The sequence below is a fragment of the Drosophila biarmipes genome, chromosome X (genome assembly GCF_025231255.1).
Source record: "Drosophila biarmipes strain raj3 chromosome X, RU_DBia_V1.1, whole genome shotgun sequence".
Classification (NCBI taxonomy): Eukaryota; Metazoa; Arthropoda; class Insecta; order Diptera; family Drosophilidae; genus Drosophila; species Drosophila biarmipes.
Genome location: NC_066611.1, coordinates 16,704,505 through 16,732,193, shown reverse-complemented (window position 1 = coordinate 16,732,193; position 27,689 = coordinate 16,704,505). Strand labels below are relative to the sequence as shown.

Sequence of the window (27,689 nt, the reverse complement as noted above, 5' to 3'; positions counted from 1 at the left end):
AAGCAACCGATATTGTAGCCACGAAACTGAGACTCCTTGCAATGAGCCCCCTACAAGGTCCTGCCCCCCGAAATTGCCGCACACTCGTGTAGTCTCTCTTTTATTTTAGGTAAGCAAATTTTTTGTTTAATGGTCGGATTTTTTTTGTAAATGCAAGCAAATAAATTTAAACAATTGAGAGTACAAAAGCAAAAAACGTTTTCTTTAATTTTCCACAAAACCCGCCTGCAGCAGCAGCTCGTCCAGCAGCTCGGCCATGAAGCGCGGATCCACCACGAGGTAGGGCTCCTCCCCGGGAGCAGGAGGACTCCACGACTCCAGCTCGCAGCAGTTGAGAGGGTAGAAGTAGACATACTGCTCCATTTGCTGGTGGGACTGGCAGGATCCTGTGGGTGTGGCACCCTGGAGCTGCACAAGGCGTCGGCCTGGCGGCTGGTGCATTTGCAGGCGCTGACCCACGACCAGCAGGTCGTCCTTGGAGGCAGAGAACTTGAACGCTTTCTGGGGATGATTCCTTCTTTTCGGGCTCGTCGCCTGCCTCCTGTCCACTGGCATGGCCACCTGCTGACCGCCGCTCATCCGCATCCACAGCCGCTGGCCGGGATCGGCGGCGTAGGGCGGCTGCAGGAGCGGATCGTGGAGGAGCAGGTCGCTGGACCGCTTGCCCGTGAGCCGCTTGAGGCGTCTGCCGACCCTGTCCCACTCCTTCCTCTGCCGCTGATGGGCCTGCTGCAGTCGCCGCATCGTTTTCTCCTCCATAATAGGGCCGTATTTTTCGGGTTCCTTTTTAAATTTTAAAATGTTACCTAACTTTTCCCCAAATATCTCTAATGTGACCTCTTTTAAATTTGGCTAGCCCGAAATCCGAAGTCCGAGTAGGCCTTTTCTTTGCTGTTCCTGTCACATTTCCATGTCGCCCGACTGCGGCGGAAAAATCTTAGTTTAGTGAGGAATTTTCACCTGAACAGACCTTGTACTCCTTTCTACTGCCAACCAGTCGACATCTAAATTATTTTTTTTTTATCTGAAATTTTTACTGTGAAGCCGGTCCTTAATTTGTTTTCTTCGCGTTGCCGCTTTTGTGTTTGCTCGAGATCTAAAGAAAATGAAGAGACGCGGAAATAATAAAGGTAAAGAACAAATATATGATTTATTTTTACATTTAGTTGGATATTTTATTTTCTTACATGCTCAATGTTTTTAATTTGCATTTTCATACAATTTATACATTTTTTCGCCGTTTTTTTTTGTAATACAAAGAATAAATTAAGCAAAATTTTATTTTTTTCGCCTGTCCAATTTTGACATTTGACTTTGAGGCGTACATATAAAAAATATAATTTTTTTTAGTTTTAATTATTATTAAAAAAATTTAAGCTAGGCTGAATTTTATTTATTTTGTATGCTTAAAATTTATAAATTTGACACATGACGTTTGACGCTTGAGCTTTCATATAATTGCATAAAATTATAATTTTTTCTTGAAAAAAAAAAACTAAAAAAAAAATTACCAAACGAGTTCAGAATAAAAATAAATAAATAATAAAAATAAGGGTTGTCAGAATATCGTAATAAAGTGCTCTCACACTTGGTGAACTTCAGGCAAGTCCGGACTCGGCGTGCTGGAGCTGCACCAGGTGAAGCGCCTGGACCTCTCCGACCAGGTGGTCATCGTGAAGAGGCCCAAGTACATGCCCAACCTGCACAACCTGGTCATGCCGCTGATATGCTACGAGCACGACAACCGCGTGGTGGCGGCCCGCCTCTCCATCGAGGTCCACAAGCACGACCAGGATGCGGCCAACTTCTTCGAGGGCGCCGAGGCGCCCTGCTTGAACATCCCGCGCACGCTCTTCCCCAATCGCGCTCCCGTGGACAAGATCATCTTCATGCCCCGCCTCCTGCTGCCGGTGGGCTTCGACGCCGGCGGGGTGTTCGGCCCGGGGGTCATCCCGAAGCGCTTCTATCCCCTGGGCCTGATGCCGCCGAATCACAAGGGGGCGACGCCGCCCCTGTTCGTGGGTCTGCGCACCAAGGACTTCCAGATGCCGGTCGAGGTGCAGAAGCTGCTGGAGTCGGTGCCGCCGGTCATTACCACGGGGCTGCCCGCCACGCCGCCCAAGGTGGAGACCAAGATCGACCTCGGCTACACCCCCAACTACAGGCCGCCGCCCGCCCCCACGGCCAGGGGGAGGGATCGCCTCCCGGAGGGGCCCAGCCTGGAGATGCGCATGCTGCGCCACGACATCACCTTGTCCATGGTCTACACCACACCGACGGCACCCAAGCCAGCCTCAACCTATCCCTTCCGCCATCTGCCCGTGCAGTACAACATCTACACACCGGATCTGTCCAATGTGCTGATGATCATGCCGCGCGTGTCCAAGCTGACGGTGGCCATTCTCTCGACCATCGTGCATCCGCACGAGCCGGCCGTGGCCATGGCCACCATGGGCGACGAGGTGTGCCCGGACTTCGAGCTGCCCGCGGAGGTCTTCCCCGCCTGCGAGGGCGTCAAGCGGCCCATCTTCCTGCCCGAGCGCTTCCAGCCCAAGGGCTTCAAGGCCGGCTGCATCTTCAAGCCGGGCAGCCTGCCGGAGTCCTTCTTCAGGGGCGGTCTCTGGAAGGCGGGCACACCGCAGCCGCAGCACAGCAACGGCATAACCCCGCCCCTGTTCGTGGGCCAGTTCACGTCCGCCAGGGCGGCCAGTGCCTTCCTGAAGAGCATCCAGGCGGAGGGCCGCCAGAAGGCCGACGAGGCAGCGGCGGAACCAGCCGGCTCTGGAGCCGGGTACGTCCAGTCCGTGGAGTTCAGCACCAGGAAGCTGCGCTGCCTGACCAAGGGCTTCCTGATGCTGGAGACTGAGGACCCGGCCACGCCGCCGGGTGCCCACAGCCTGAAGAACTACCTGCATGCCTACACTGCGGGGTGCTTTGTGAGGGTCACTCAGGAGCAGGAGCAGGAGCACGAGGAGCTTCGCTGTTGCTCCACCTGCATGGATCCCAGATGCATGATGAACGGCACGCGCAGCCCGGAGAGCACGGATCTGGAGGAGTACTATGGGGAGGAGATGGGAGGGGCACCAGGGGCAACGATGAAGCGATCGGACACCCCAGATCCGCGTGCCTTGCCGGAAGTAGAACCAGATAACACAGAATCCTTAGAAGCTGGATATGTTATAAACCGACCGGGAACCCCATTTCCCAGTGGTACATATCCAGAGAGCTTTGGGGGGGAAAACGGAATGGAATCCCCAGCTGGATACATTATAAGCCGACCGGGAACTCCATATCCCGGCGATTGGCCAGGTCCAGAAGAATCCTTTGAGAAAGCCAAGTCTGGCGATCCCACTGCTGGATCCACTATGAACCGAACTGGAGTCCCATATCCCAGTGACTCACCACTAGATGATACTTTATACCCTGGTAGAGAACCACAAGAAAACCGAAAGAAGGAACCAAAGCCCATGGAATCCTTGGCTGCAGCCGTTATGAACCGACCGGGAACCCCATTTCCCAGTGGTACATATCCAGAAATGAGCTTTGGGGAGAAAAGCGGAATGCAATCCCCAGTTGGATACATTATAAGCCGACCGGGAACTCCATATCCCGGCGATTTGCCAGGTCCAGAAGATGATCCTTTATACCCTGGTGAAGGGCCACAAGAAAACCGAAAGAAGGAACCAAAGCCCATCGAATCCTTGGCTGTACCCATTTTGAACCGACCGGGAACCCCATTTCCCAGTGATTTGCAGAACATACAAGATCCAGAAGAAGCCTTCAAGAGGGAGAACGGAAAGAAACCGTATGGAGCCCCATACCTAGATGTTAATACAAATCCTGGTGCCGAACCAAAAGAATCCCTTGAGGGGGGCAAGGGAAAGGGAATGAAACCCACCGAACCCACAGCTGGCTCCACCAAGAACCGCTCGGAGACCCCAGATCTCAGCGACCTGTCGGACATACAACTAGACGACATATACGGTGGCATGGAGCCAGAGGAGTTCTTCGAGTGGGAGAGCCGCAAGGAGGGCAAGGAGCCCACCGAAGCCACTGGCCTGAACGAGACCGAGTCCCTGGCTAGCACCGTGGAGTTCCAGCTGAATATGACCTACAGCACGGGCAAGGAGACGGAATCGGAGATGGAGGTCTATCCCGACGCCCCGCTGGACACCTCGCTGGGCTCCCTCGGCTCGCTGGGCTCCCTGGACGACGAGAAGTACCTGAAGTACTTCAAGATCGACAGCGACATCGACCTCATTGCCGACGCAGTGGCCGACTTTGGCAAGGCCGAGATGAAGCTGATGTTCTGCGAGGAGGCGATGAGCGAGGACCATGTCGGCCAGGCGCTGGACCAGCTGCGCCAGGTGCTCGAGGAGCGCGACGAGATACGCGACCACACCGACCAGCTGTACCTGGAGCACGCCCAGCGCATGGAGGACGACTGCCGCCGGGCGCTGCGCAAGGTCACGCGCTGCAAGGACTGCGGCAAGTTCCACTTGGGCTAGGATGCACCTGATAGTCAGTATAATATAGCCACCTTCTGTTTAAATGTTTCTCAATTTTATTCGGGGTTTTCGCTCTGCCACTCAGAATGCACGTTTACATATTATCTTTTTTCTTTCGGTGTACTAGAGTGTGTGTTCTGTGTGGTGTGTGGTTTGTGTTTGGGGTGTGTGTTGCTGTGCTGTGCCATTTAATCTCTTAAATCGTGTGTGTTCTTGTGTTCGCAGAGTAGTATTTAGTAACCGAAACATCTAGATTTGTATAACTAGCAAAAAAAAAGAATAAGAAGTATAATGCGTTACATTAATATATAATTATACAAGATGCAGCCGCGTGCTCAGTGTATTTACAATTCACGCCTGTCGTTCGGGTCAACTCGCCTGCAATTGCTCTACAGCTCGATGGAAATTGATGTACCAATTACTAGACAACCAGGTTTCGAGGAGACAAGCCTCCTTCTTTTAATTCTTGAAAAACCTTATACATTCGAGTATTAGCTAGTCTTTGCAGCGGCTCAATTTGATCGTTGAAATTAAAGATTTGGCCGCCCTGCCAGCGCCTACGTAACACACAATTTGTAAAAACTAATAACAGATTTTCCCAGTTCGCTCATCTCTCAGCTCTTCGAATCATATTTTCCACTCTTAATTACATAATATTTACGATTAATGGGTGTTTGCAAACTAGTTTCTACGCATTTCACAATTCGCTTTTCGTTTATGGTTTTTTTTTGTGTTTTATATTTTTTTCTCTCGTTTTCGTAGCTTTAATTTTAGTGTATATTGTAGTATATATATATGTTAACTATATAATCTTTTTAATTTTTTACATGCACAAACTCATGAGGCCAATGTAGACAATTGTTATATATTGTGTAGCGTATTCTTGTTATCTGCTTGCTTGCCTTCGTTTCCCTAAAAAAAAACCTACACGTTAAGGACTTAAGACTTAGTTTGGGTAGAACGCAACTAGAGAGACCCGCGCGGTGCTTGCAACTCGGGTTATTTCTTCGCCTTCGCATACATATTTGTTATAGTTTATAATTGGTTGTTGGATACTCAGGATCCTCGCGAGATTGGGGCTATTACTAGGCGCTTCTCAGCTGAACAGTTGACAACAAACAATCAGATATAGCTGTAGGTTTTTCGTTTTTCGTTTTGCATTTTTGCATCCATATTTTATAAGTATTGTTATATATAAAAATGTGTAATATCAATTAATTGCAAATTGCCGACGTTGCTTCTAGGTGCGTGGGGGGAGGTGAGGTGTGTGTGGGTTCTTGTGTTTTGTGGAGGGCGGGAGATGAGACCGTAAACGAATACGGATGCGGCTACGGGTGTCCTTCTCCTCCTCCGCGTCTGAAGCTCCGGCACAACAGCGAAACTCGCTTTGACTCGGGGAACTGTGTGCTGTGGCTCTTGTGGTGTTCTGTTGGAGGGGCTGGTTCTCGGGGCGGGTGGTTGACTGGTTCGACTAGGCGAGCAGCTGCCGGGCAGCCGGACGGCCTCACTGGCGATGATCCCATCTCAGATCTGGCCCACCAGCTCCTGGATGCTGCGCAGTAGATCTTCCATATTTCACAAGAGATCCCGGTGGAACACCCAGGTGTGTTTTGTGTGAGCAAACTTGTGGGACAGCCACTGTGACTCCAGCAGATTGAAGCGGTCCTGGCTCAAATACAGGGGTTTGCCGCGCCTGCAGGGGGTTGAGAAGGGGTTTAGAACTTGTATCTTAGATTTTTAGATGGCCCACACTCACTTGAGATCGCGATCCTCCTCATCGAAGTCGTCCAGATACAGGGAGCCCCAGAGGCAGGCGCGTCGGCCGCGTATAACGATGATGTAGGTGGAGGTGACCACCAAGAAGATGCCAATGCCGCCGCCACAGGAGAGCGTGTGCTGTTTGGGGACGAGACAAAACGGGAATTAGTTGGGATTCTAGGATATGGGATAAGTACAGCCTCCTCACCCGAACCGCCTCGCAGCAATCGTTCTCCGCACAGCAGTTCTGCTTGAGGCACACGATCGTCCCGCACAGCAGGCAGATGGAGCTCTCCTTGGGCACCTTGTAGCAGTTCAGGCACGGCCGCTCGTGGTAGTACTGTCGATGGAAAAACAACCTCAGTTAGCTCGCACACACACAATCGATCTGGGCATAGGCAAAAACCCACCGTAAACAGGCGTTCGTACTCGCGCGGCAGTTCGAGCAGGCGCGGCTGCTGCCACAGCGAGTGCTGGTTGATGAGCACCAGCTCCCTGACCGTGTCCGCCGGCGGACGCACCTCCATCAGCTGCTGGCACCAGAACTGCGGCAGCGTTTGCTCGGTGCCGGGTATGAAGCACAGGCCCTTGCTGGCATTGAAGCAGTCCCAGTCCATCGAGTCGGTGACCAGTTCCAGGTAGTAGACCAGACGCACAAACTCCAGGCCCGGTGCCGAGATCTCCGGCATCTCGTGGCGATAGAGATGCTGGCGCAGCAGGGCAGCCACTCGCAGGAAGGGCAGGCACAGCGACTGCAGCTGCAGCTCCATGGACTTGAGGTTCACCTCGTGCGGCGAGGCTGAGGAGGTAGCGGTTGCGGCGCCTGTGGCGGAGGAGGAGGAGGAGCCAGCCGCCGCCGCGGCCGCCGCCGAGCTGCTGGTGCTGGGTATGCAGTCGCGTCGCAGGTGAGCCAGCTCGTTCGTCTGGCTCAGCACCAGGGCCATGGCCTTGCCCAGCTGCGAGGAGCTCTGCTGCTGGTTGCCAGCGCGCCGACGATTGTACGAGCTGCCCGTGGCTCCGGCGGCAGACTCCGTCTGGGGTTCAGCGCCACTGGCAGCGCTGCTGCTGCTGCTGCTGCTGCTGCTGCCGTAGACCTTGAGAATGTGTTCGCACTCGAAGTCCGTGAGGGTGACGCACAGCTGGACCACAATCTGGTAGTACAGCAGGTTGTACATCACCTTCACCATGCAGGTGAAGTAATCTGCAGAGCAAGAAGGTGCATTACAATCGTCATAGCTCCAATATGGGGGCCGGACTACTCACCCTGGTCCAAGTGCAGTGGCGCCAGCAGGATGAACTTGAGCAGCAGCGCAATGGGATCGGCCAGCAGGCTGGGTATCAGCTCGAGGCAGTGGGCCGGCAGGGGCTCCGTCTCGCTCACCGGCAGGCCGGCCAACGAGGCCCAGCTGCTCCACAGCGGCCACTCGACCAGGACGCGCACATGCACCGACAGCACGTGCAGCAGCGGCACAATGCAGTCCCGCTTGGGCTTGTAGCGCGTGGCATTCGCCGAGCAGAGGGAGCCGCCGCGCTGGATGATCTCCGCCTCGAGGTTCGTGCGCGCTATCGAGGTGACGAAGATGAACAGCTTGCGGAACGTGATCGAGGCGCACTTGACCTTGCGCTGGGCAATGTTCGTCATCACCTCCATGGCATGGCCCATGGCCTCCGTTAGTTTTGTGGGCTGCTGGAAGTAAAAGGGTAAGGTTAAGGCAAATCCTCTCAAGACATCCCTCTGAATAGTCAAATCCTACCGGTATCGTCTCGTTCTCCTTGATCAGATCGGTGAGGTCGGCGACGAGGCGCTCGAAGGGCTGATTGCCCGAGCGGACGAGATGTGTGGGCCTGTCCAGCTGCGGGCTGAGCGGCAGCACCGAGTTGGAGAGCTGCCGGCACACGGGACAGTAGAACTCGCCGCGATCCTGCACCGGCTGGCGTTGGGTGGTGTACAGCGTCTTGAGGTACGCCTCCAGGCAGCTGAGATGCACGTGGTGGCCACACGACTGCACATGCACCCCGTTGTCGTAGGCCATGTTGTTGGACAGATACCAGGACTCGTCGCCGAACTTGAGACTCAGCAGCTCGGTGCGCCTGCTAAACTCGGCGGCCAGTCGTGTGCTGTGCTTCAGTCGATCCTCGTCCTCCACGTTCAGTGGCAGCGGCAGACGCTCGGCGATCCGCCGCCGGTGGCCCACAATGCCACTGGACTCGACCAGGACCACCAGACCGATGGGATTCGATTCGGTGCTGGGCGTGGTGCAATTGCAGATGATGCAGTCGTACTCCTTCTCGCGCGGCTGCTCCTCGTACAGCTCCTCGTCGTCCTCGTCCTCCGGCCCGTAGTCCATGTGACTAGCTGCCGCCGCAGCGGATTGCATGAACTGCTTCTGCTTGTTGGCAAAGTCTTGCATCATCTTCTGCTGGCGCTCGCGCGCCTTCTTGCGGCGCTCCTCCTTCTCCTTGGTCTCGCGCGCCTTGGCCTCCGCCTGCCTCTCGCGCTGATTGGGCCAGAGTCTGGCCCGGATGTCGTCGATGCTGACGGCGCACTGCTCGTCCTGCTTGGCGATCTTGCGCAACAGATTGCCAATGAAGAACGGCCCGTCGCCGATGCGGGAGGAGGATACATGGATGTTCTTGTAGTTGCGCCTGCTGCGTCCCCGTTCGGCCAGGGCGGTGCTCTCGGCCGCTGCCATGCTGGTGCTGGCCTCGTTGCAGTCCACGTCCATGGAGGAGTCCTCGCCCGACGCCTGCTCTTCGCCGTCGCTCAGCGAGAAGCTGTCCAGCGTGCCCGAGAGCTGCGAATGCAGCTTGAGCAGCAGCGACAAGATGCTCTCGTCCAGGTGCAGTTCATCCTTGTTGCTCCCACCGATGGCAATGTCCACGGATCGTTTGCGAGCTCCGCCCGACTCGAAGTTCATCCTGCGCCCGGTGCCGCCACCACTCACGCCGGAGGTAAAGCTACCGCCGGCGCCCAGGGCATTCGAGGGCACGATGTCCATGTTGACGCTGCTGGGCACGGCCACGGGCTGAACCCGCTGGAAGGGCAGGAGCATGCCACTGCCCGTGGGCGTGGTGGGTGAGAACATCTCGTTGGAGGCCGCCGCAGGGGGTGTGGCAGATGGGTTGGCGAGGCCGCCACCGCCACCACCACCGCCAGCAGCGCCTCCGATGGCCCCCATGTTATTGGTCTCGGCCAGCAGAAGATCCCGCCGGATGGCCACCTCCATGCCGCTCTCCGGCAACGTGATCTGCTGCAGCGGGAAATGGAAATCGAGGGCGGCCGCCGGACTCATGTCCATGGCATGATCGCCCTCCCTCAGTAGCTCGTCGTCGTTGCTGCCCTGCCGGATGACGACACCCGTTTCGGCGACCACCGAAAGATCGGGTGGCAGGGCCACCTCCATGCCAGGCATTCGCATGGGCACCAGTGCCTGCGAGACATTCCGCCGGCTAAGGGCTCCCGGGCCCAGGCCAACTGATGCCAGACCAGCGCCGCCCGTTGCCTCATCGCCCTCGGAGTCGCCATGTCCAATCATACGCAACGATTGCTCCGGATCCGCATCGACATCAAAGTCCAGATCCGAGTAGAACGGATTGGAGCGATAGCTGGAGGTGATCACCTGCGGGTCGCGTGACTTAAGCGACACCTTCTTGACCACATGACGCAGATTGCAGCTGAGATTGTCCGTGGGATAGCACTGGAACAGCTTGGGCGGCTCCTGTCGCCCCGAACCGTAGCCATGATAGCCCGGTCCGCCCGAGGACTCGACCATGGCAGCCAGCGCCGGGGGAGCACGGTCGCCCTGGCCACTGCCGACATCATCGCTGGTCTCCACAGCGATCTCCAGGAGGAACACAGCCAGGGCCAGCAGATGCTCGGAGACATCCCGCGTGTGCACAGCCCGGAAAAATATCGACAGAATGGTGGAGTGAAAGACGCGAGAGTTGAGAATCTTGCAGGGATCACTGAACGAGCTGTTGGCGGGCAGAGCCTGCGGCAATCGGAACGGCGGCCAGAGGTTCCCGCTCGCCGGCATCTTCTCCTTGCTCTTCACATAGTTCGTGAAGCGATCCAGCGAGGACTGGAAGTCCCGGCGATGCACCGCTCGCAAGAGGACGTGTAGCGGATCGTAGTGCTTCTCCCACACCTCGTCGATGGGCGTGAAGAGACCCTGCTCCAGGTTCTCGCTTCCGCTCGACGGCGCCTTGTAGACGGAGAGCTTCTTCAGGAAGGTCTCAAAGTTCTTGGTGTGCACATTGCCCGATCGCTCCGGCATCAGTTCGAGGAGCTGCGAGTGCGTCTTGTTCTCGGTGGCCAGCAGGGCACTGATCTCGATGATGCACTGGGTGGCCTCGTCGTTGCCCAGGTTCGTGCGACTCGTCACCAGGGTGGCCAGAAAGGTGAGGAATCCCTCCAGCATCGAGGACTGCTCCGCCTTCTGGGGCTGCTTCAGGGGCGCCGTCTCCAGCCACTGGCCCACGTCGAACAGCTCGATGGTGTTCTGCAGGAAGAAGTACTGCGGCAGGTTGGTGGCACAGATCTGCAGGAAGAACAGGTCCATGTCGGCCATCGAGTTGCAGAAGTTCGCCTGGATGTAGGTCATCGCCTGGCCCTTGATCTGCAGCCCGTTGCGCACCCATTTGCCGGCCAGGATCTCGTAGAAGAAACTCTGCAAGGAGCAGGAAATTGTTTTAGAATATTTCGTTATAGGTATAAAAAAAAAGTAAATAAAATTTAAATTTAAAAGTAAATAAATTTAAAGCATATTTATGGTGAATTGAATAGTACCAAATATGGTTCTAGAATATGGTAAATACAATACAATAAAAAAAACTTATTTATTCACGTAAAAAAATGTTGGCAACTACAAATTTTTGAATAAATTATAAAGATAAAATTATTTCCAATCTAATAAATTTATGTTTATATGATGAAGCTATTAAAAATAATGGTTAATTGAATGCTTAAATAAAAATTCAATACGGATTAACATTTTAAGTTTTAATTTAACAAATCTGCAGTTTAAAATTCTTAGCACTTTTTCATTTAACTTATTTAAAATAATTAAAAATACCAATATAATGAAATAACGGCACACCGCGAGGGCGATAACTATGACACATCGATGACACGCAGGCAGAGTTATCGAAACTCGTTTCGGAAAGTCAACTCTGAGCAGGCCAGCTCGCTCCCACTTATGCTGCGACCTATGCTGCGGCTCTGCCCTCCCCCTCCCGCTGGAAAAGAACCGTACAAAACAAAGAAACCGAGCGCTTCCCGTGTGTCTGTCTGTGTGCGAGACGGGGTGTCTGCAGGCGGCGGCAAAAAAAAAAAAGAAAGAGTAAAAAGAAGAAAAGTAAGCCCACGTCTGTACGCTTGTTAATCAATCTCGGAGCAGCGAGAGCAGCGCAGCAGATTAAATCCCATCCACCAGCCCAAACTCGCCGCTCGAGCCCCAACTCAACTCTCTGTTTTTGTGGCTATGGCATTTGCGTTTTGATTTCCAGCGGGCGCAGTTGCGTGCCAGCCAGCGTGTGTGTGTGTGTGTGCGTGTGTGTGTAAACATTTAATCACAATATTTAACAAAAAAAAAAACAAGGCACCCCTATATCACCCAAACATCCCCGACGATCAGCGAAAATCCGTGAATAAATCCACAAAAGCCGAGGTAACACCACACACGCACTGCCGGCTGCAGAATGGACTTTCTGAAATGGGGACTTCCCCTGCTGCTGGCCACCCTGGTGGCCCTGCAACAGCCCACCCGCACGGAGGCGCTGATCGAGGACGTCCTGGACATCATCCATGTGGTCAAGGAGGTCACCTCGGGCGTCCTCAAGGCCTGGGACATCGTGCAGTCCTCCCCGCTGGCCGCGAACATCGACTTCCCCCTGATGAGGGAGAAGCAGAAGAAGGTCTTGCAGCGGCTCAAAGAAGTCAGCAAGCAAATAGACCACACCGAAGACCAGGTGAGTCAGTCGCCAGCTCTCAGGGGTTATGCTCGGAGATGCAAAGCTTGAAAGCTTACTTAAGAGGCAGAAACTTGGCCGACGCATGAATAACCTCCCGAAAAAACCCACTTCAGCACGCCCAGTACGTTGCCTTGGCCATCGAGTCGGTGACGAGCTTCATGCACAACAATGCCCCCATTATGGCCAAGATGAACGACATCTCGGACACGATCAACAGGATCTCGTCGCGCTACCAGCAGATGCAGAAGTACGAGGCCTACAAGGACAGGCTGGAGATGTCCACGCTCATCACGTTCGCCGAGTGGACCGTCTCGCCGAACGCCCACTCGGTGCACCACCTGATGGACCGCCTGCACATCACGCTGCTGGGCAACGAGGACAGGTCGTCCAATGCCACGTCCAGCAACCTGCTCCAGCAGCTGACCAGCGCCTATGAGGTAATACAGTCTGACTTTTGGCTCATCTAGTCTGCTTACAGGCGGAATTTGGGTCCTAAAACTCGAAATTCACGAGGTTTTTTCGGGGGAAATGTGATATTTTCGGGTGGGTTGTCGGCTAAAACTATTTTATTGCTTTTTTTTTTTGTAGGGTGGTTCGAGCCCGGGCACGTTCCACTGTAGCAATGCGGATCGTGAATGGGGTGTCAATTTGCGAACTGCTTCCTCATGCCTGGCCACCGTGTGATTCACTAATGATGGTCGCCGGGGATGAGATTCAGTGGGTCTACACTCTAGACACGGGGTTTCGAGCGTTGTAAACTCGACTTTCCGGTTGACGCGTCACTTAAGTCTTGCTTCTTGTGGTTTATTTATTTTCTGCTTTTTTTTTTTGGCAAAAGAAAGTCTCGCAGTGTATTAGTCACCGTTTCTTTTGTCGCCAAATAACGGTTAAGGCCTCCACACGCACAGCGCACACAGGCAGGGGCACCCCTTCCAAGTGCTCCCCTTTATTCCAGCCGAGTCTGCACTTGTGTGTGTGGGTTTGTGTATATTTGCGTGAGGTCAAAGGTCTTGTGTCAACAAAAGACTGCGAAACAAGTTAAACAAAACAAAAAAGAGTCCACAAACAAACGTCAGAGGGCAATGCAGCAAAGCAGCGCTGCCCCCATGCTGCGAAAAGAGAGCGCACGAGCGCACCTCTTTGTTGCTGCAATTGCGTCAAGGAGAGAAAGAGAGGGAGACAGAGAGAGAGCGAGAGAGAGCTCTCTCCTCTCACGCACTCACACATCAGCTGTTTGCCAAACCAATTGGACGGCACAACTTTCTAGTTATCGATTGCTCCGCTTACAAGTGCCAAAATGATCGCCGTCGATTGTATAATTAAGCCCAAAGAGTAGGGTATTATTCCAGTGAGTGTGTGCCCAGTGCAATCGGAACCGAAGAATCAAACAAAATTCGCTCAATTCGCGTGGCTGTGTGTGTGTGTGTTTACGCTTCTCTCGAAAGAACAACAACAATGCACGAAAAAAGAGCTTCAGTCAGCAATTTTGTTTTTGTTTTTTGTATTGTATTTCCAACAAGCACAGCACACACACACACACTCGCTGAGCGCTGAGCGCTTTAAGACAGAAACTGAAAAAATTACAGTAGCCGAACAGCAGTCAGAACAACAACACCCAGCTGAAATTATATGGCAAGAGGCGAAGGCGAGCGTGAATTAAAGTAAATCGCAAATACGAAAAAAAATAATCGTGGAATCTGTTCATCGGGACGGCGCAATCCTAAAACGTGATTCGGATTCTTTGTTTCCAGTAGTTGGAAGGAAGTTCTGCCTGTCTGGCAATCCCATTCCACTGGAAGCAAGTGGAACTCGGAGAAGAAGAAGCAGCCAACTCCAAGGCTAAACAACTCGGAAGTTCTCCCACGAAATACGAGTAAATCCCCTTATTGTATTCGCTGGGCGGATATAACTTATCGGGCGAGTAAACATGGCGCCGCCTATCGCCAAGTTAGTCGCTCTGGCCGCTGTTGTGGCCGCCCTGATGATTTCTGGACACACGGAATCGGCCCGCGCCGAGGGATGGCTGCACCCGAGCATCCCCCAAATGGAAGTGGACGCCCTGCGCACCGAGTACATTGCCCTGGAACGCGCCCTGTGGGACTATCTGGCCAAGACGGCCAATAGCCAGAACAACAAGGAGACGCAGATAAGGAAGGTGTTCGATTCGCATCGGGACTTCGACTCGAAGCCGCTGATGGGTCGCGCCTTCGAGGAGCACCGCTACGAGATCCTCAACCACTACGAGTGGTCACTGCTCGAAAGGGATCTCGTCTACATCAGCAAGCTGTACGAGGCCTACAAGGTATTCTGCCTCATACCAGCTGCTGGCCAGACCATATTAACCCACTGCTCCTCCTCCCCCGCCACATAGGACACCTTTGCCAAGCAGAGCAGCGACCAGCTGGATGAACTGGCCGTCCTCAATGTCGCCGGGGCCATCCTGCGCAACGATAATACCGCCTCGATGCCGCGCATCCTGCAGGAAATCGAACGAGTGATGGTCTCGCAGACCCTCTACTACCGGGCCATGATCGTTAGTAGCCAACCCACCAAAAGCCACCATCTTTCAGGCACTTGAACAGCTGCAAAGCTCCATCATCTCCTTATAGCGATAGCTAGGGACCCTAGTTCTTTGTTAAAAACCCGAAAGCCCCAGCACTGATTCAGTGCAATTAGTAATTCACTTTTGCAATTATTTTTAGATTATCAAATTTCTATGGCAGCGAACAGCAAAAAATGTTGTTGATAGGCAACGGGGTGGGTAATCTTACACCCCCACGCGATCCGTAACTAGCGCGTGTTATAGCACTCTAGGGGTATGACAGCGATTTAACAGCCAGATGGGACGGCAAATTAGAGCTAAGAGCAAGGTGTAGCTAGTAAAGAATGCCACTGAAAACAGCTGGGTATTAACCATATTGATGACTTTCCCCACAACTCTTGCCTGCAGGTGTCCACCAATCAGATCTGCAACACCATGCAGTCGGCCCAGCAGTTCATATACTCCCTGTACGCAGACATAGCCCTCACCGAGCTGAAGGCCTACACCATGATGGAGTTCTCCTGGATGATGCTGCGCGTCTACGGCAAGGGCAACTACACCCAGGAGGCGGAGCTCATGCGCTCGGACTACGAGAAGCGGACGGAGCGCACACTGAAAGTGCTCAAGGACGTGATGCTGCGTGCGGATCGCATCGTTTATCGCTGCGATCCGGCCAAGCATGTGGCGGGTGTGACCTACGACGAGGTCACACGGCTCCTGCAGGGCTACATCGAGAACGAGGTGGACCTGAATAACGAGGAAACGTGCCGCGAGACCTGCGGCTTCTATCAGTCCACCCGCAGCGAGGGCTGCTTCAAGGATCTCTACTGCTCGCGCCAGCCGAAGTGCACGGGTCGCCTGTACAACTGCCAGTTCGTGGACTCCGACATGTGGGTGTGCCCGTCGCCGCAGAACAGCACCAGGCGCTACGAGTTCATCGAGTACGAGAACGGACGCGTCCTGGGCCAGCGCGGCAGATGCACCAGGGGCACCACCAAGGTGGACAGCTGGTGGCGCTACCTCCTCTGGCACTGCAGCTACTGCTTCTGCCTGTGCGATGAGCAGGGTCTCAAGTCGGATCGGTTCTTTAACCTGCGGGACACCATCGCCGATGTGAAGCGCAACAGGTGAGCTACAACCAAATCTCTAGTCTAGCAAGATCACCAACTATATCCCCTTACAGAATCGTGACTGGTCTGCGTTTTGTGAAGAAAAACCGCATTTTCCACCTGCAAATCCAGCAGGGCGAACTGCTGCCGCGTGGCGCCGTCAATCAGAGCACCCTGGAGTGGAAGCCAGTGGAGACGTACAACTTCTTCGATCGCGATGTGAAGAAGGGCGTGGACTATCACATGCTGAGCTACGAGAGTCGCTCCATCGACCTGGACGACGTGGACACGGACGACAATAGCTTTGTGATCACCGGCGTGCGATTCCGTGTGATAGGCACGCACCTGAACTTGGAGGCCTACTACAGCGAGTTCGACTTCAAGACGGGTCAGCTCATCCAGCCGGAGAGCAACAGCTACTGGAAGTCCAACGACAACACCGATGTCAGCGGGGCACGCAGGTGAGCATCTATATCGGCGTGCTTTTCGCTGGGGAAACCCTTACAAAACTTGTTGTTTCAGGGAGAAACTGCGCCTGGATAACGCCGACGTGTCCACGCGGACAATCACCCACTCGATACCTCTGTCGCGCCACAATCAGTGCATCGACTTCACCAACACGGGCCTGGACAAGGACGCGGCCCAGAGCACTGTGCCCTTCGTGGACATCCAGGACGTGGTCTCGAATCCGCCGGTGCCCCTGGCTGGCATTGGGATCTACTACAAGGGCCGCAACGGCTACGGCGGCTTCCTGGGCCCCAAGATCATCACCTACGACTTCACGCCCCACGTTCAGGTGCCGAAGAAGAAGTTCTAGGCAGCAAGGGAGAGTCGAAGAGGCGGTGCTGTTCCATCCCGCACATATGTCATAGCTTTCTTAGTTTTACACTACCTATCAATACACACTTGCAATTACTGTCGCGTAGTCTAAGTGAGATCGGAGGAGAACGAGGCGCCAGTGACGCAGAATCGGGCAAGACAAGATATAACTAAAATTATGCTGAAATTTAGCCATACAAAAGGAAAACAAATAAAGAGAATCTGAATCTGAGAAGCCAGAGAAACGAATAACCTCTTGTGTCTGAGAAATAATGATAGTATGTGGAAGGAGGACTCACCTGGACACGGAGCGGATGGATCATCAGGAGGGGCAGCAGGTAGGGGCGCGAGGGCAGCACGTCGTTCAGACTGATTCCCATTTTGGTGACCGCCTGGCAAACAAAGGCGGCCAGATAGCGATGCAGTGGGAAGTGGAACGAGGCCTGCATCATCTCCTCCTGCAAGAGAAATCAAAGGGAGGGATCGATTTTGGTGCTTTATGCCAAATTTTAAGAGGAAGAAATCTCTCACCATAGATAGCCGCGCCTCCATGAAGTAAATGGAGTCCAGCCACTCGTGCAGCGTCGTCACACAGTAGTTGATGATCTTTTTGGCCAGGTGGGCGTGCGTGCCGTCCTGTAGATGCGAGATGATCGACCACATGGGATAGGCGCTGGCCTCCAGTTCGCAAGAGAACGCCGCATAGTAGCTGTTCGGCTCGAACTCCACATGGGAGGCCGTCTCGCGCACGTTGACATTCATGCCCTGCAGCATCTGCAGGAACTGGAACCACATGTCGATGAGGTTGTCGTCCCGCAGAAAGACCAGGGCCACCGATTCGTGGGACAAGACGTTGTTGAAGTCGGAGACTAGCGGCCAGTAGCAGTGGTCCTTCATCACCTGACGCGTGCAGTCGATGACAAAGTGGAAATTCTTGCCGGGATCTAGGGAGGAAAGGCATAGGACACTCGTCAAAAGGGCTGCGCGTCTGGGATGCCAAGCCACAACTCACCGTGCAGCGTATTCTGTATGAGTATCTTGGACATCATCAGCTTGAGACTGATGATCATCACGTGCAGCAGCGACAGCTCGTTGACCATCTTGAGGGCCAGACTCTCGTTGGAGAAGAGCTGGACGCTCATGTGGACCACCCGGTTGCTGAGCGTGTCCGGATCGCGGGACATTTCCAGCACGGACGGTATGCGACTGTAGTGCATCACAAAGGTGCGGGTGAGGTGTTCCTTTGGGCGAGAATAGAATCATTATTATTATATGTAACTTAAACTCCTTAAGCACCCACCTTGTAGTCCTGATCGGGAAGCATGTTGAGCAGGAAGCAGACCAACGTCTGCGGGAACTCAAACTTGAATGTCCAGAAGATGAACTCCTCGAGCAGCGTGGTGTGCACCAGCTTGTCGCCCAGCGCCGGCAGATCCCTGTACTCATCGGGCGGCTCTGGGTTGGGGAATCTGTTGACAGCGTCCTCGTACTTCTCGCGGTTAGCCTTCAGGAAGCGGCCGTTCCGTGTGTCCAGGCACGGGGCCTCCATGAAGTAGGCATATACCTCGGGATTGATCAGCGTACGCGTCATCACCTTGCGCATGATCTCGCCCATGTTGTTCAGATCGATCAGCATGTTAGCGAACTCCTCGCACGAGTACGAGGTCATCGCGTGCACCTGCAGCGAGGTGTCGCTGTGCTCGCGGAAATGCTGCAGCAGGCGGAACAGCAGCTTGGGCATAATGGCCTCGGCCACCGCCAGCAGATTATTGGGCACCGGATCGCGGTTGACCCGGTTGTTGATGCCGTGATCGCTGCAGAAGCCCTCCGCCTTCATCACCGAGGTGTCGCCACAGTCGCAGGCGCCGCCCGCCTGCGACAGGAACATGTTGAAGTCGTGGTTCGTGTGGTTGCCCTTCTTGAAGCAGTCCCGGCAGATGGACATGCAGGGCGAGATGCCGCAGGTGCGGCACCTGTAGGCCACCACATGGGGCACCCAGACCAGTCCGCACTTGGCGTGGTTGTCATAGCTGCGCACTGCAAGATACAGTTCAAACATTAGCATACAGTTCGGCTATTTTTTAGGTATATATAAACAAGACAAACAGCTATAGAAACACGCCCCTGCTTCTAAATGGGAAGCAGTACAATACATGGTCTGAGGGGTCCAAAAAGTACCAACTGGTATACCCATTAAAGGTTAAAACTTTACTTCGTATTTATCTTTCGGCAGAGGCCCCAGGGCCAACTATTGGTTTTCGTCAGGATGTGTCATTGTATAGGCATCAAGAATTCAGCGCAATTTATAAACTATTTTCAATAGTTGTAAAAGCTTTGTAATTGCCATGACCCTAGCCTTTTTATCATTGACATCAATATTTTTTGTAACTTAAAAAATTACTCATCTCTATTTGTAAGCTTGGGCCCTGAAATGTCCAATCTAAGTGTAAACACAGTTGTTCAAACATTAAAGATTAAATGTATGACATTTTTCAGGAAGTTTGTACATTTTATATAGCCTTGCAAAAGATAATCGAATTGGTAAATTTTTTTTTTTGGGTTGTACTTTGATAAAATTAAAAGGGAAGCAACATAATATAAATTTGCTTATACGTCTCAGATTAAATGTGAAATATTTGTAGAGCTTTACAAAAGATAATATTGTTGGTCAATTTATCAAGTTTGTTTCTTGCTGAACGTTCTTTGATAAAAGTAATTTGTAGTGCGAACAAAATAATGTGTGTAGATGTATCTCATACGTTTAAGGGAGTAAAGATCTTGAGTTATCAAGAGATTGTTTACTATAAAACTATTAGAAGCTTTAAACATCCGTTATTTTCCTTGCAATGTTATCGAAATAATCGATCGGTTACAAATCGTGTACCACCTGTGAACAACAACGATAACTTATCGACGAGGAAACTGCGAGATGAGGTGAAATCGAAAAACCTGTCGAGGCCAGCTGTTCTGGCTTCGCCTTGCCATTGGTATTGATTTGATTGGGTTCCAAAAATAAAATGATGCACTCATTGCTTGGTTAATTTCGCTTGTTGCGTGACTCTTGGCTTTTTTGTCTTCGGCCTGCGTTCTGGGGCATACATATGTTCATTCATACCCAACACATGCGAGCGGATTTCGCATTTTGCATTTCGCTTGGACCTTGTTTGCTCAAAAGGTCAGCGCTGTCGGCCGCCGCATGCGGAAGGAAATCAATTGGCCAATACCAACAGCAACAACAACAATACCGCCAGTGCAGCGGAAAGTTGATTGACAATCTTGTAAGTGTGTAAATGGCGATCGATCGACAGACAGTTGGCAACTCTCTCGCTCTCTCCCCCGCCCCGTGCATCTACCCGTCTCTCTCTAACTGAGAACTTTTTTGGAAAAGCTGGGAGCGAAGGAGCGAGGGAGAGGGCAGACACCCACACAGCTCCACAGCATAACGGTCTTTCGGTCAATTGCCGATGACAGCTTACAGTGGGCCACATCACACACTCAACCGCCCCTCGCACCCACTGTGCGTGTTCTTGTCAAATCAACAACAATGACGGTCAATCAACTTTTGCCGCCCCAGCGCAATTTTGCAATTGTTCTGCTCTGTGCTGTGCTGTGCTGTGCAGCACTTTGTTGCAACAGAGTAACAAAAAAAAGAGGAAGAAAAATAATAGGAGCACTTAGCGGTAACAAAAGGTGCCAGCATATAAACAAGCACCTGCGGCATGGGTGTGCGTATGTTTTTGGGACGGATGCTGCGGAAACATTTATTACGCAAGGCGAACCGAATCGAACAGCTGACAAACAAGGTGCAAGTTGCATTCCACTGTGCGTGTGCGTCTGTCCCGCGCGCGCGCCTGTGTGCGAGTGTGTGAGAGAGCTGACAAGTGGGAAGTGGGACAGGCAACCATAAACGATAAAAAGCCACTTTGGCGACATACGCAGCCTGGCACAAAAAATAAGTAATCATAAAGAATTATGCACAAATACAGCATGGCCAGTAGATGAGCTGTTGAGATTAAATTGGGCTAAAGTTGACTCCCCTAATCAGTGCGAGTGTGTGTGTGTGTGCGTGTGTGTGAGCGAGTGAGTGCGCCTGATTGCTGTTGCCATGGTGGTGCACTCGTACTCTTCACGCTGCCTTGCACCTTGCTGTTATGCTCTCCCTCTCCGCCCTCGCCTTGCGTGCCCTACAACCATTGCACGCACGCACACACAGGTAGCTGACAGGTAACCCTCGCACACACACACACACACGCGCGCACACACTGGCAGAGTTTCAGGGGCAACGGACTTGCGATCAGCTGTTCGCCGATAGGAAATGCAATGGAAACACATTTATCGATAGGCGCGAGTTGCTCACACACTGCACATCTAGAATTTGAACGTACCAATTTTAACAAACTCCTGCGGCGTCCTTCCGCCGGCGATGAGCCATCGAATCCACTCGATGTTGTCCAGGTTGTCGATGGGCGTGCCCGGATTGAACAGGGTGTCCATGATGGAGTCGAGATCGGGCGTGGGGCTGCCACGGCAGCACTCCGTGTTGATCAGGGCGGCCACCTCCTTGCGGCTGCGCAGGCTGAAGGACGAGGCGCCGAAGAAGAAGCTCGGCTTGGCCCCGGCATCGCCGGAGGAGGCTGCTCCCGCTGCCGCTCCTCCGCCTGCTGCAGCCGAAGCTCCCGTCGCCGAGCCCGAGCCTGAGCCCGCTGCAGCTGCAGCTACTCCCCTGGGCGGTGGCGGCGGAGGAGCGGCTGCCGCCACACTGGAGTCCCAGTCGTGGAAGGGGGAATGCGAGTTATCGGCGTTGGCGGTGGCTGCCGCTCCGCCTGCTCCTCCTGGCACCGCCGAGGAGCCTCCGAAGAGGGGTACTGATGTCATGGGTGGCGCGATTATGGGTGGCAGCACGTAGACCGAGGAGAGGTCCACGTCGGAGGACTCGTCCTCGTCCACATCCTCCTGGTCCTGCTGCATGGCCGCCTCGTGCGAGCGCTGCTCCACCACCTCCGCCTCCTCGTCATCGATGCTGATGTCGGCATTGGACAGGTTGTCATCCTCGTCCATGGTGAAATGGTGGCGTATCTTTTGGTGACGTCGCCGCTGCTCCGATCCGCTGAAATTCTCGAGCTGCTGCTGCCTGCTGCTGTTGCTGCTGCTGCTCTTTTTCTTTCGGTTCGGCCTTTTTCAAACAAGTTTTCTTTTCGTCTTTTTTTCGGCTGCTGCTGCTTCTTCTTTACTGTGTGATTTTTTCTTCTTTTTTTTTGTTATTTGGCTGGTGGCCGAATTTATTTTCCTATTTTTTGTTGTTTATGGCGGAGTTGCGTTCAATTGAAAATTTAGACAGCTTGACTGGGGGGAGGGATTACGCTGGGCGGGGGTCTGGGTTTTGGGATTTACGCTTGGAGAGATGGAGACGGAAAATTTCACAACACCAAACACTTGACTCAGTGGAGCCGCTTGGACATCTCAGCACAGCTCCGCTCCTGCTTTTGCTTTTGGTTTTTCGGCTACCGAAATCGGACTTTTGGCTTGGGGTTTCTGATTTTTGATTTCTGATTTCGGATTTCGGACTTCTGACTTCCCACTTCTGACGTTCCTCGCTGCGCTGCTCTTTGACGTCGCCCAACCGACCTGCTGTGGTGCGGTGGCTGCGGGGCTAAATCCCCATCGCCCGTGCCCGGATGCGGATGCGGATCGAGTGGAGTGCAGTGGAGTGGGCTGGAGTTCTGCTGGGGCGGCTCGATTTCCAGATTTCCAGGCTTCCCGATTTCCCCGATTTCCCGATTTCGCTCACTTTTCACGCTGTTTCATCCGCGAGACTTGCAAATATACGAATATACGCACGCACACATGCTCGTCGCGGCCGCACACGCACACACGGACACGACACCACACTCACACACACACACACGGGCTGGCACGCACACCGACAAGTGTGGCCAAATATATTAGTCGAGCATTGAACTTGCCAATTACGCTGATTTCTGCCTACTATTCGCAGACGGATGGACCTCTGGACCAGCTAGTTGGTTCCTTCGGTGCGTGGGCAGCCCTTTAGCCGCTGCCTTTGCGCTCGCGATTGCTTTTAATCCTGCCAATTTCGATTTGCTCCACGAATATCCACACACGGTCCGTTCGCGTGTATGTGTATATAAATTAGCGCTGGGCCAACCACTTGCGATAGTATCGATACATCGTACATGGGGGCCCATCGATGGCAAGGGCGATAGGGCTTTGGGCAAGTCTGTAGGAATTTGCAAACATTTCTCGTGTGTAAATCAGCCCATATATGTTGTTATATATAAATTTATAGAGTATATGTTAATGTTTTGAGTCTAGAAAAGGATTTTTGCTTAGGAATACATCTTTAGCTGCTGATTAAGGATTTTGTCTTCTGAAATATCAACTGCCACTTCTATCGATACTCTGCACACAGCCATCGATAGCCGCGCGAATGTTGTGTTGCCACTGGTCAAAAGCGCACACCTGCGTGGCGGGGAAGCCCAAACAAGCCGTCTCCACTGCATTTCCATTTTTTATTTCTACATTTATGCTGTATTTCATAGTATAAAAAAACAACGCAGCGTCAGAGCCGGGCGGCGCATACTCTTACAGACGACGACCACGGCGACCGCCCTTCCTGCGGGTGGAGTCCGATGGGATGGGGGTCACGTCCTCGATGCGGCCGATCTTCATGGACGAACGGGCCAGGGCGCGCAGAGCGGACTGGGCGCCGGGTCCGGGGGTCTTGGTCTTGTTGCCGCCGGTGGCGCGCAGCTTGATGTTCAGCGCGGTGATGCCCAGGGTCTTGCACTTCTCGGCCACGTCCTGCGGGGGATTGGGCAGGGTTATCGGGGGGTTTGAATCGCGCGAGCCAAGCAACTCACCTGGGCGGCCAACATAGCGGCGTAGGGCGAAGCCTCGTCGCGATCGGCCTTCACCTTCATGCCGCCGGTGACGCGGGCGATGGTCTCGCGGCCGGACAGATCCGTGACATGGACGAAGGTGTCGTTGAAGCTGGCGTAGATGTGGGCCACTCCGAAGACGATCTCGCCGTCGCGCACCTGGGGGCCCAGCTGGACCTGCACCTCCTCCTTCTGAACCTTAGCCTTCCTGGGTGCCATTCTGCAGGGTCTGCTCGTCGATCAGCAACTGGAAGGGCGGAAAGATCACCATTAGCAACTGCCGGCTCAGGTCACTCGCAAGAACAACAACAAAAAACAGCGAAACACAATTTAATTGAGCTGCATCCACACCGTGCCAGCGCCTTTTCTGCACTTTGGTCTTCGAAAGTAATTGAGATTTTTTTGCACTAGCCGAGGCATCCTGGCGTTTTTGCCGCTCAATTCGCAAACTGCAGTAAATCACAAAAAAAGGGGGGAGAAATTAGCAAACGAACCAATTGCGTGAACCGGATACGAAAAAAGAAAGCAAAAACAACACAGCTGGCGAGGCGATAGTTATCGGTAGGGCTGCTTGCGCGGCGCTATCGGGCTGCCACTGGGCGAGTTGGCGCGGAGGGCTGGCAACTCTGCCAGCTAAGCCGACAATTTTTGTAAACATTTTGCTAGAAAACCGAATAAATCCCTTGGCAAAGCACTTTATGAGCCCGAAATCCGGCCAATGAACACGCAAAAATGTCTTGTAGTCATTTACATCATATTTTCCTGGTTTATTACAGTGCACCTATGCACACAAACAGAATAGCTTTCTTATCGCATACACAAATGCAGTATTTCGACCAAGAACAGGTATGCCTGCTCTCCCGGCTCCGCCTTTTACAGACGACGACCACGGCGACCGCCCTTCCTGCGGGTGGAGTCCGATGGGATGGGGGTCACATCCTCGATGCGGCCGATCTTCATGGACGAGCGGGCCAGGGCGCGCAGAGCGGACTGGGCGCCGGGTCCGGGGGTCTTGGTCTTGTTGCCGCCGGTGGCGCGCAGCTTGATGTGCAGGGCGGTGATGCCCAGGGTCTTGCACTTCTCGGCCACGTCCTGCGGGGGATTCAATCCGTTAGAGGGGCGCCATGCGGACCGGACGTGTAGCAACTCACCTGGGCGGCCAACATAGCGGCGTAGGGCGAAGCCTCGTCACGGTCGGCCTTCACCTTCATGCCGCCGGTGACGCGGGCGATGGTCTCGCGGCCGGACAGATCGGTGACATGGACGAAGGTGTCGTTGAAGCTGGCGTAGATGTGGGCCACTCCGAAGACGATCTCGCCGTCGCGCACCTGGGGGCCCAGCTGGACCTGCACCTCCTCCTTCTGAACTTTAGCCTTCCTGGGTGCCATTCTGGGTGAGTTTGTCGATCAGCAGCTGCGGGAATAGCAAGGGAAGGGAATGCACATTTTTAGCCACACTGCCGTTTCACAAACAAAAACAAATGCATGCGCACAAACAAAACAAAAAACGTAAAAAAAATACAGCTGCCGGGCAGCTTTTCAATGGGTTTCCGCCGGCGCCTTGAACACTCTTGAGGGGCGCACATTTTTGGGGCCTCAAAAGGGCTCAAAGTCGGGGTTTTTAACAAAAAGTTGAGGGGCAAAATTCTGGGACGAACCACTTGCGTGAACCGGATATCAAAAAAGAAGGCTGTCGTAGCTGTCAAAATGACAGGGTTGCTGAGTTGCGGCGATAGGTGGTCGATAGTTGATCGATGTTTAATCGAGCGGGGCTGCAAACCCTCGTCGCTTTCCAAATGCGCGGCGGTTTTTTATTGTTTTCGAACGATTTCCAAGGCATTTACATGAAAAACTCACTCTATTGCTTGTGTCTGGGCCACGTCACCTAGGCAAACTGAATTTTAAAAGGCTTTTTGCCCTGATTTGGTCATACTTTTTGGGGGAAGGTTCTTGTCCCAGCTAAAAAGTTATCGATGGTTAGAGGTGATGACAAGTGTGTTGGTCACCCTGATTAATCGAGGGTTGTGTATTGGCTATGTTTATCGAGTGGGTTGTGTCCTTGCTCAGCAACTATCGAGTGGTTCGTGCCTGGATTTGCCTAATAATCGGAAAACGGTCACACTGGCTGGTCAGAGATGTGCCACCGCCGATAACACCCCATTCGATAGGCCGGGGGTCGACTGGGTGACAGCTCTAATCACAAGACACCCAAAAAATAAATAAATATATCCAACCGACTATTATATCCAGCGGAGCGGCACCAAGGCGGATAACCCAGGGGCCATGTCGTGGGTCTCCGACTACCAGTACACCTGGACGGAGCGGCTGGCCATGCGGACGCTGCGCGCCTGCGGCCACATCCCGAACCACGTAGCGTTTGTGATGGACGGCAATCGGCGGTTCGCCCGCTCGCAGCAGATTGATAAGATAGAGGGCCACTCGCGGGGCTTCGAGAAGCTGGCCGACTGCCTGCGCTGGTGCCTGGACGTGGGCGTGCGCGAGGTGACCACCTTCGCCTTCAGCATCGAGAACTTCAAGCGCTCCAGCGAGGAGGTCGAGGGCCTGTTCAATCTGGCCCGCGAGAAGTTCGCCCGCCTGCTGGAGGAGACCACCCGGCTGAACGAGCATGGCATCCGCATCCGGGTGATCGGCAACATCGAACTGCTGCCCCTCGATCTGCAGAAGCTGGTCGCCTCGGCCATGCTGAGCACGGAGCGCAACGACAAGCTCTTCCTGAACGTGGCCTTTGCCTACACGTCGCGGGACGAGATCACGCAGGCGGTGGAGACGGTGCTGCGCCATGGCAGCCAGGATCTGGCTGCCGAGGACATCAGCGAACGGCTGCTGGAGGAGTGCCTCTACACGCGACACTCGCCGCCGCCGGATCTGGTGTTCCGCACCTCCGGCGAGACCAGGCTGAGCGACTTCATGATGTGGCAGGTGCGTGGCAGTGGGGGAAGTCCTCCAGGCACCCTAAAATCTAACCTACCCATTCCACAAGCAGTATCTTAAGCAGTTCTTCGAACTTTGCTTGTACTCCTTGGTGTTGTTGCTAGTGAAATGCATTAGCTTTGAGCTTTGATCCCCTTTAAAATGCATTAACAAGTACTTTGAACCTGCTAGGGCTTAATGCTTTAATTTAGCTATTGACTGGTGAAAGTGCACCTTAATGTAAAGCAAATATTGTGTAAGTCTTAAATACTAAACATCCGACTTTTCGCCTGCAGCTAAGCACCTCCGTGCTGTACTTCAGCAACGTCCTGTGGCCGCAGATCACCTTCTGGCACTTCCTGGCCAGCATTCTGGCCTACCAGCGCGACCGCTGGCAGCTGGAGGACTTCCGGCGGGCGGAGCGCATGCAGAGCTGCCAGCTGGCCAGGACGAGCGACTTCTACAGCGAGCGGGTGCAGAAGTTCCTGGCCACCATCGACGAGGACCGGCGGAAACTGCTCGTCCGACTGGCCGCCAACTAACGTCCGCGCCGCCCTCCGATTTCAGCATGTCAGCGATTGTGATATGACTGGGGAATGGATCCGTGTAAATAGCACTCACATATGTACGTACAGCGGCGACCGACCTGCAGCCTCCTTAAAAACCCTAGGGGTTCCACGTGTCCATATGTGTGCCGCTGGAGATTCCTTCACTTAAATGCACCTGTTCAAGACATTCAACGGATTTGTGGCCGAAATGTGCGCTTACCTAGATTATTTGCAGTTTTCAGTTTTAAAATAAGTACCATAAAGTGTTTGCCCTTCGTTTGGTTAGTAAATTATGAAACATTGAAGATTAAGAAATGGTTTTGATAGGGAAAAGGGGAATCCTATAACATTATTTGCATTTTTTATACAGTCGCTGCTCAATTAAAAATCTAAAAGTTGTAATTGTAAAAATCACTCAAAATGATTATACAAGAAACTATATGTTTTTGGTTAGTAAAGTGTTTTTCGTTGGGTTATTATTAACTTATTTACATTTTCCTGGGGAGAAAAGGGGGACTCCTGTAAAATTATTAACATTTTTTAAAAACTGACATTTTTGTAATACTCCTTCATGCTTCGCCGCTTAAAAAAATAATAGTAAAA

At 53.1% G+C, this 27,689-nt stretch overlaps 7 protein-coding genes across 10 annotated transcripts; 3 read left to right on the top strand and 4 right to left on the bottom strand.

Annotated features, from left to right (window-relative positions):
* Positions 1 to 181: 181 nt before the first annotated feature.
* On the bottom strand, positions 182 to 922 carry LOC108028856 (uncharacterized). The gene has a single exon (XM_017100843.3). The coding sequence runs from the start codon at positions 757 to 759 to the stop codon at positions 205 to 207; it is 555 nt and encodes a 184-aa protein (XP_016956332.1). The 5' UTR covers positions 760 to 922; the 3' UTR covers positions 182 to 204.
* Positions 923 to 986: 64 nt separating this feature from the next.
* On the top strand, positions 987 to 4,552 carry LOC108028854 (DM7 family protein GG17593). Of its 2 annotated transcripts, XM_050885689.1 has the most exons (3): positions 987 to 1,130; positions 1,603 to 3,309; positions 3,625 to 4,552. In XM_050885689.1, exons 1-3 carry the CDS (start codon positions 1,106 to 1,108, stop codon positions 4,506 to 4,508), a joined length of 2,616 nt encoding a protein of 871 aa, XP_050741646.1. In that variant the 5' UTR covers positions 987 to 1,105; the 3' UTR covers positions 4,509 to 4,552. The 2 variants fall into 2 exon arrangements, with proteins under 2 accessions (XP_050741646.1, XP_016956328.1); XM_017100839.3 differs by having other exon boundaries at positions 1,603 to 4,552.
* Positions 4,553 to 5,643: 1,091 nt separating this feature from the next.
* Positions 5,644 to 22,855, bottom strand: LOC108028853 (E3 ubiquitin-protein ligase Ubr3). 2 transcript variants are annotated; one of them, XM_017100837.3, is made up of 11 exons: positions 21,095 to 22,855; positions 18,010 to 18,746; positions 17,722 to 17,950; positions 17,241 to 17,653; positions 17,009 to 17,167; positions 8,021 to 10,936; positions 7,530 to 7,953; positions 6,677 to 7,467; positions 6,475 to 6,606; positions 6,265 to 6,404; positions 5,644 to 6,201 (listed from the first exon to the last, which is right to left on the bottom strand). In XM_017100837.3, the coding sequence occupies exons 1-11, from the start codon at positions 21,765 to 21,767 to the stop codon at positions 6,084 to 6,086; spliced, it is 6,732 nt and encodes a 2,243-aa protein (XP_016956326.3). In that variant the 5' UTR covers positions 21,768 to 22,855; the 3' UTR covers positions 5,644 to 6,083. The 2 variants fall into 2 exon arrangements, with proteins under 2 accessions (XP_016956326.3, XP_016956327.3); XM_017100838.3 differs by having other exon boundaries at positions 7,530 to 7,950.
* LOC108028855 (uncharacterized) lies at positions 11,526 to 16,961 on the top strand. Of its 2 annotated transcripts, XM_017100842.3 has the most exons (6): positions 13,763 to 13,900; positions 13,991 to 14,541; positions 14,611 to 14,772; positions 15,190 to 15,908; positions 15,965 to 16,351; positions 16,413 to 16,961. In XM_017100842.3, the coding sequence occupies exons 2-6, from the start codon at positions 14,167 to 14,169 to the stop codon at positions 16,705 to 16,707; spliced, it is 1,938 nt and encodes a 645-aa protein (XP_016956331.1). In that variant the 5' UTR covers positions 13,763 to 13,900; positions 13,991 to 14,166; the 3' UTR covers positions 16,708 to 16,961. The 2 variants fall into 2 exon arrangements, with proteins under 2 accessions (XP_016956330.1, XP_016956331.1); XM_017100841.3 differs by lacking the exons at positions 13,763 to 13,900; positions 13,991 to 14,541; positions 14,611 to 14,772 and adding exons at positions 11,526 to 12,236; positions 12,353 to 12,676.
* A 365-nt stretch (positions 22,856 to 23,220) lies between the features above and the next one.
* On the bottom strand, positions 23,221 to 24,167 carry LOC108028865 (40S ribosomal protein S14a). Its single transcript, XM_017100856.2, has 3 exons — positions 24,103 to 24,167; positions 23,591 to 23,855; positions 23,221 to 23,531 (listed from the first exon to the last, which is right to left on the bottom strand). The coding sequence occupies exons 2-3, from the start codon at positions 23,825 to 23,827 to the stop codon at positions 23,313 to 23,315; spliced, it is 456 nt and encodes a 151-aa protein (XP_016956345.1). The 5' UTR covers positions 23,828 to 23,855; positions 24,103 to 24,167; the 3' UTR covers positions 23,221 to 23,312.
* Positions 24,168 to 24,343: 176 nt separating this feature from the next.
* On the bottom strand, positions 24,344 to 25,412 carry LOC108028864 (40S ribosomal protein S14a). Its single transcript, XM_017100854.3, has 3 exons — positions 25,266 to 25,412; positions 24,760 to 25,021; positions 24,344 to 24,700 (listed from the first exon to the last, which is right to left on the bottom strand). Exons 2-3 carry the CDS (start codon positions 24,994 to 24,996, stop codon positions 24,482 to 24,484), a joined length of 456 nt encoding a protein of 151 aa, XP_016956343.1. The 5' UTR covers positions 24,997 to 25,021; positions 25,266 to 25,412; the 3' UTR covers positions 24,344 to 24,481.
* A 345-nt stretch (positions 25,413 to 25,757) lies between these two features.
* On the top strand, positions 25,758 to 27,562 carry LOC108028866 (dehydrodolichyl diphosphate synthase complex subunit DHDDS). The gene is made up of 2 exons (XM_017100857.3): positions 25,758 to 26,547; positions 26,835 to 27,562. Exons 1-2 carry the CDS (start codon positions 25,891 to 25,893, stop codon positions 27,078 to 27,080), a joined length of 903 nt encoding a protein of 300 aa, XP_016956346.1. The 5' UTR covers positions 25,758 to 25,890; the 3' UTR covers positions 27,081 to 27,562.
* Positions 27,563 to 27,689: the final 127 nt, after the last annotated feature.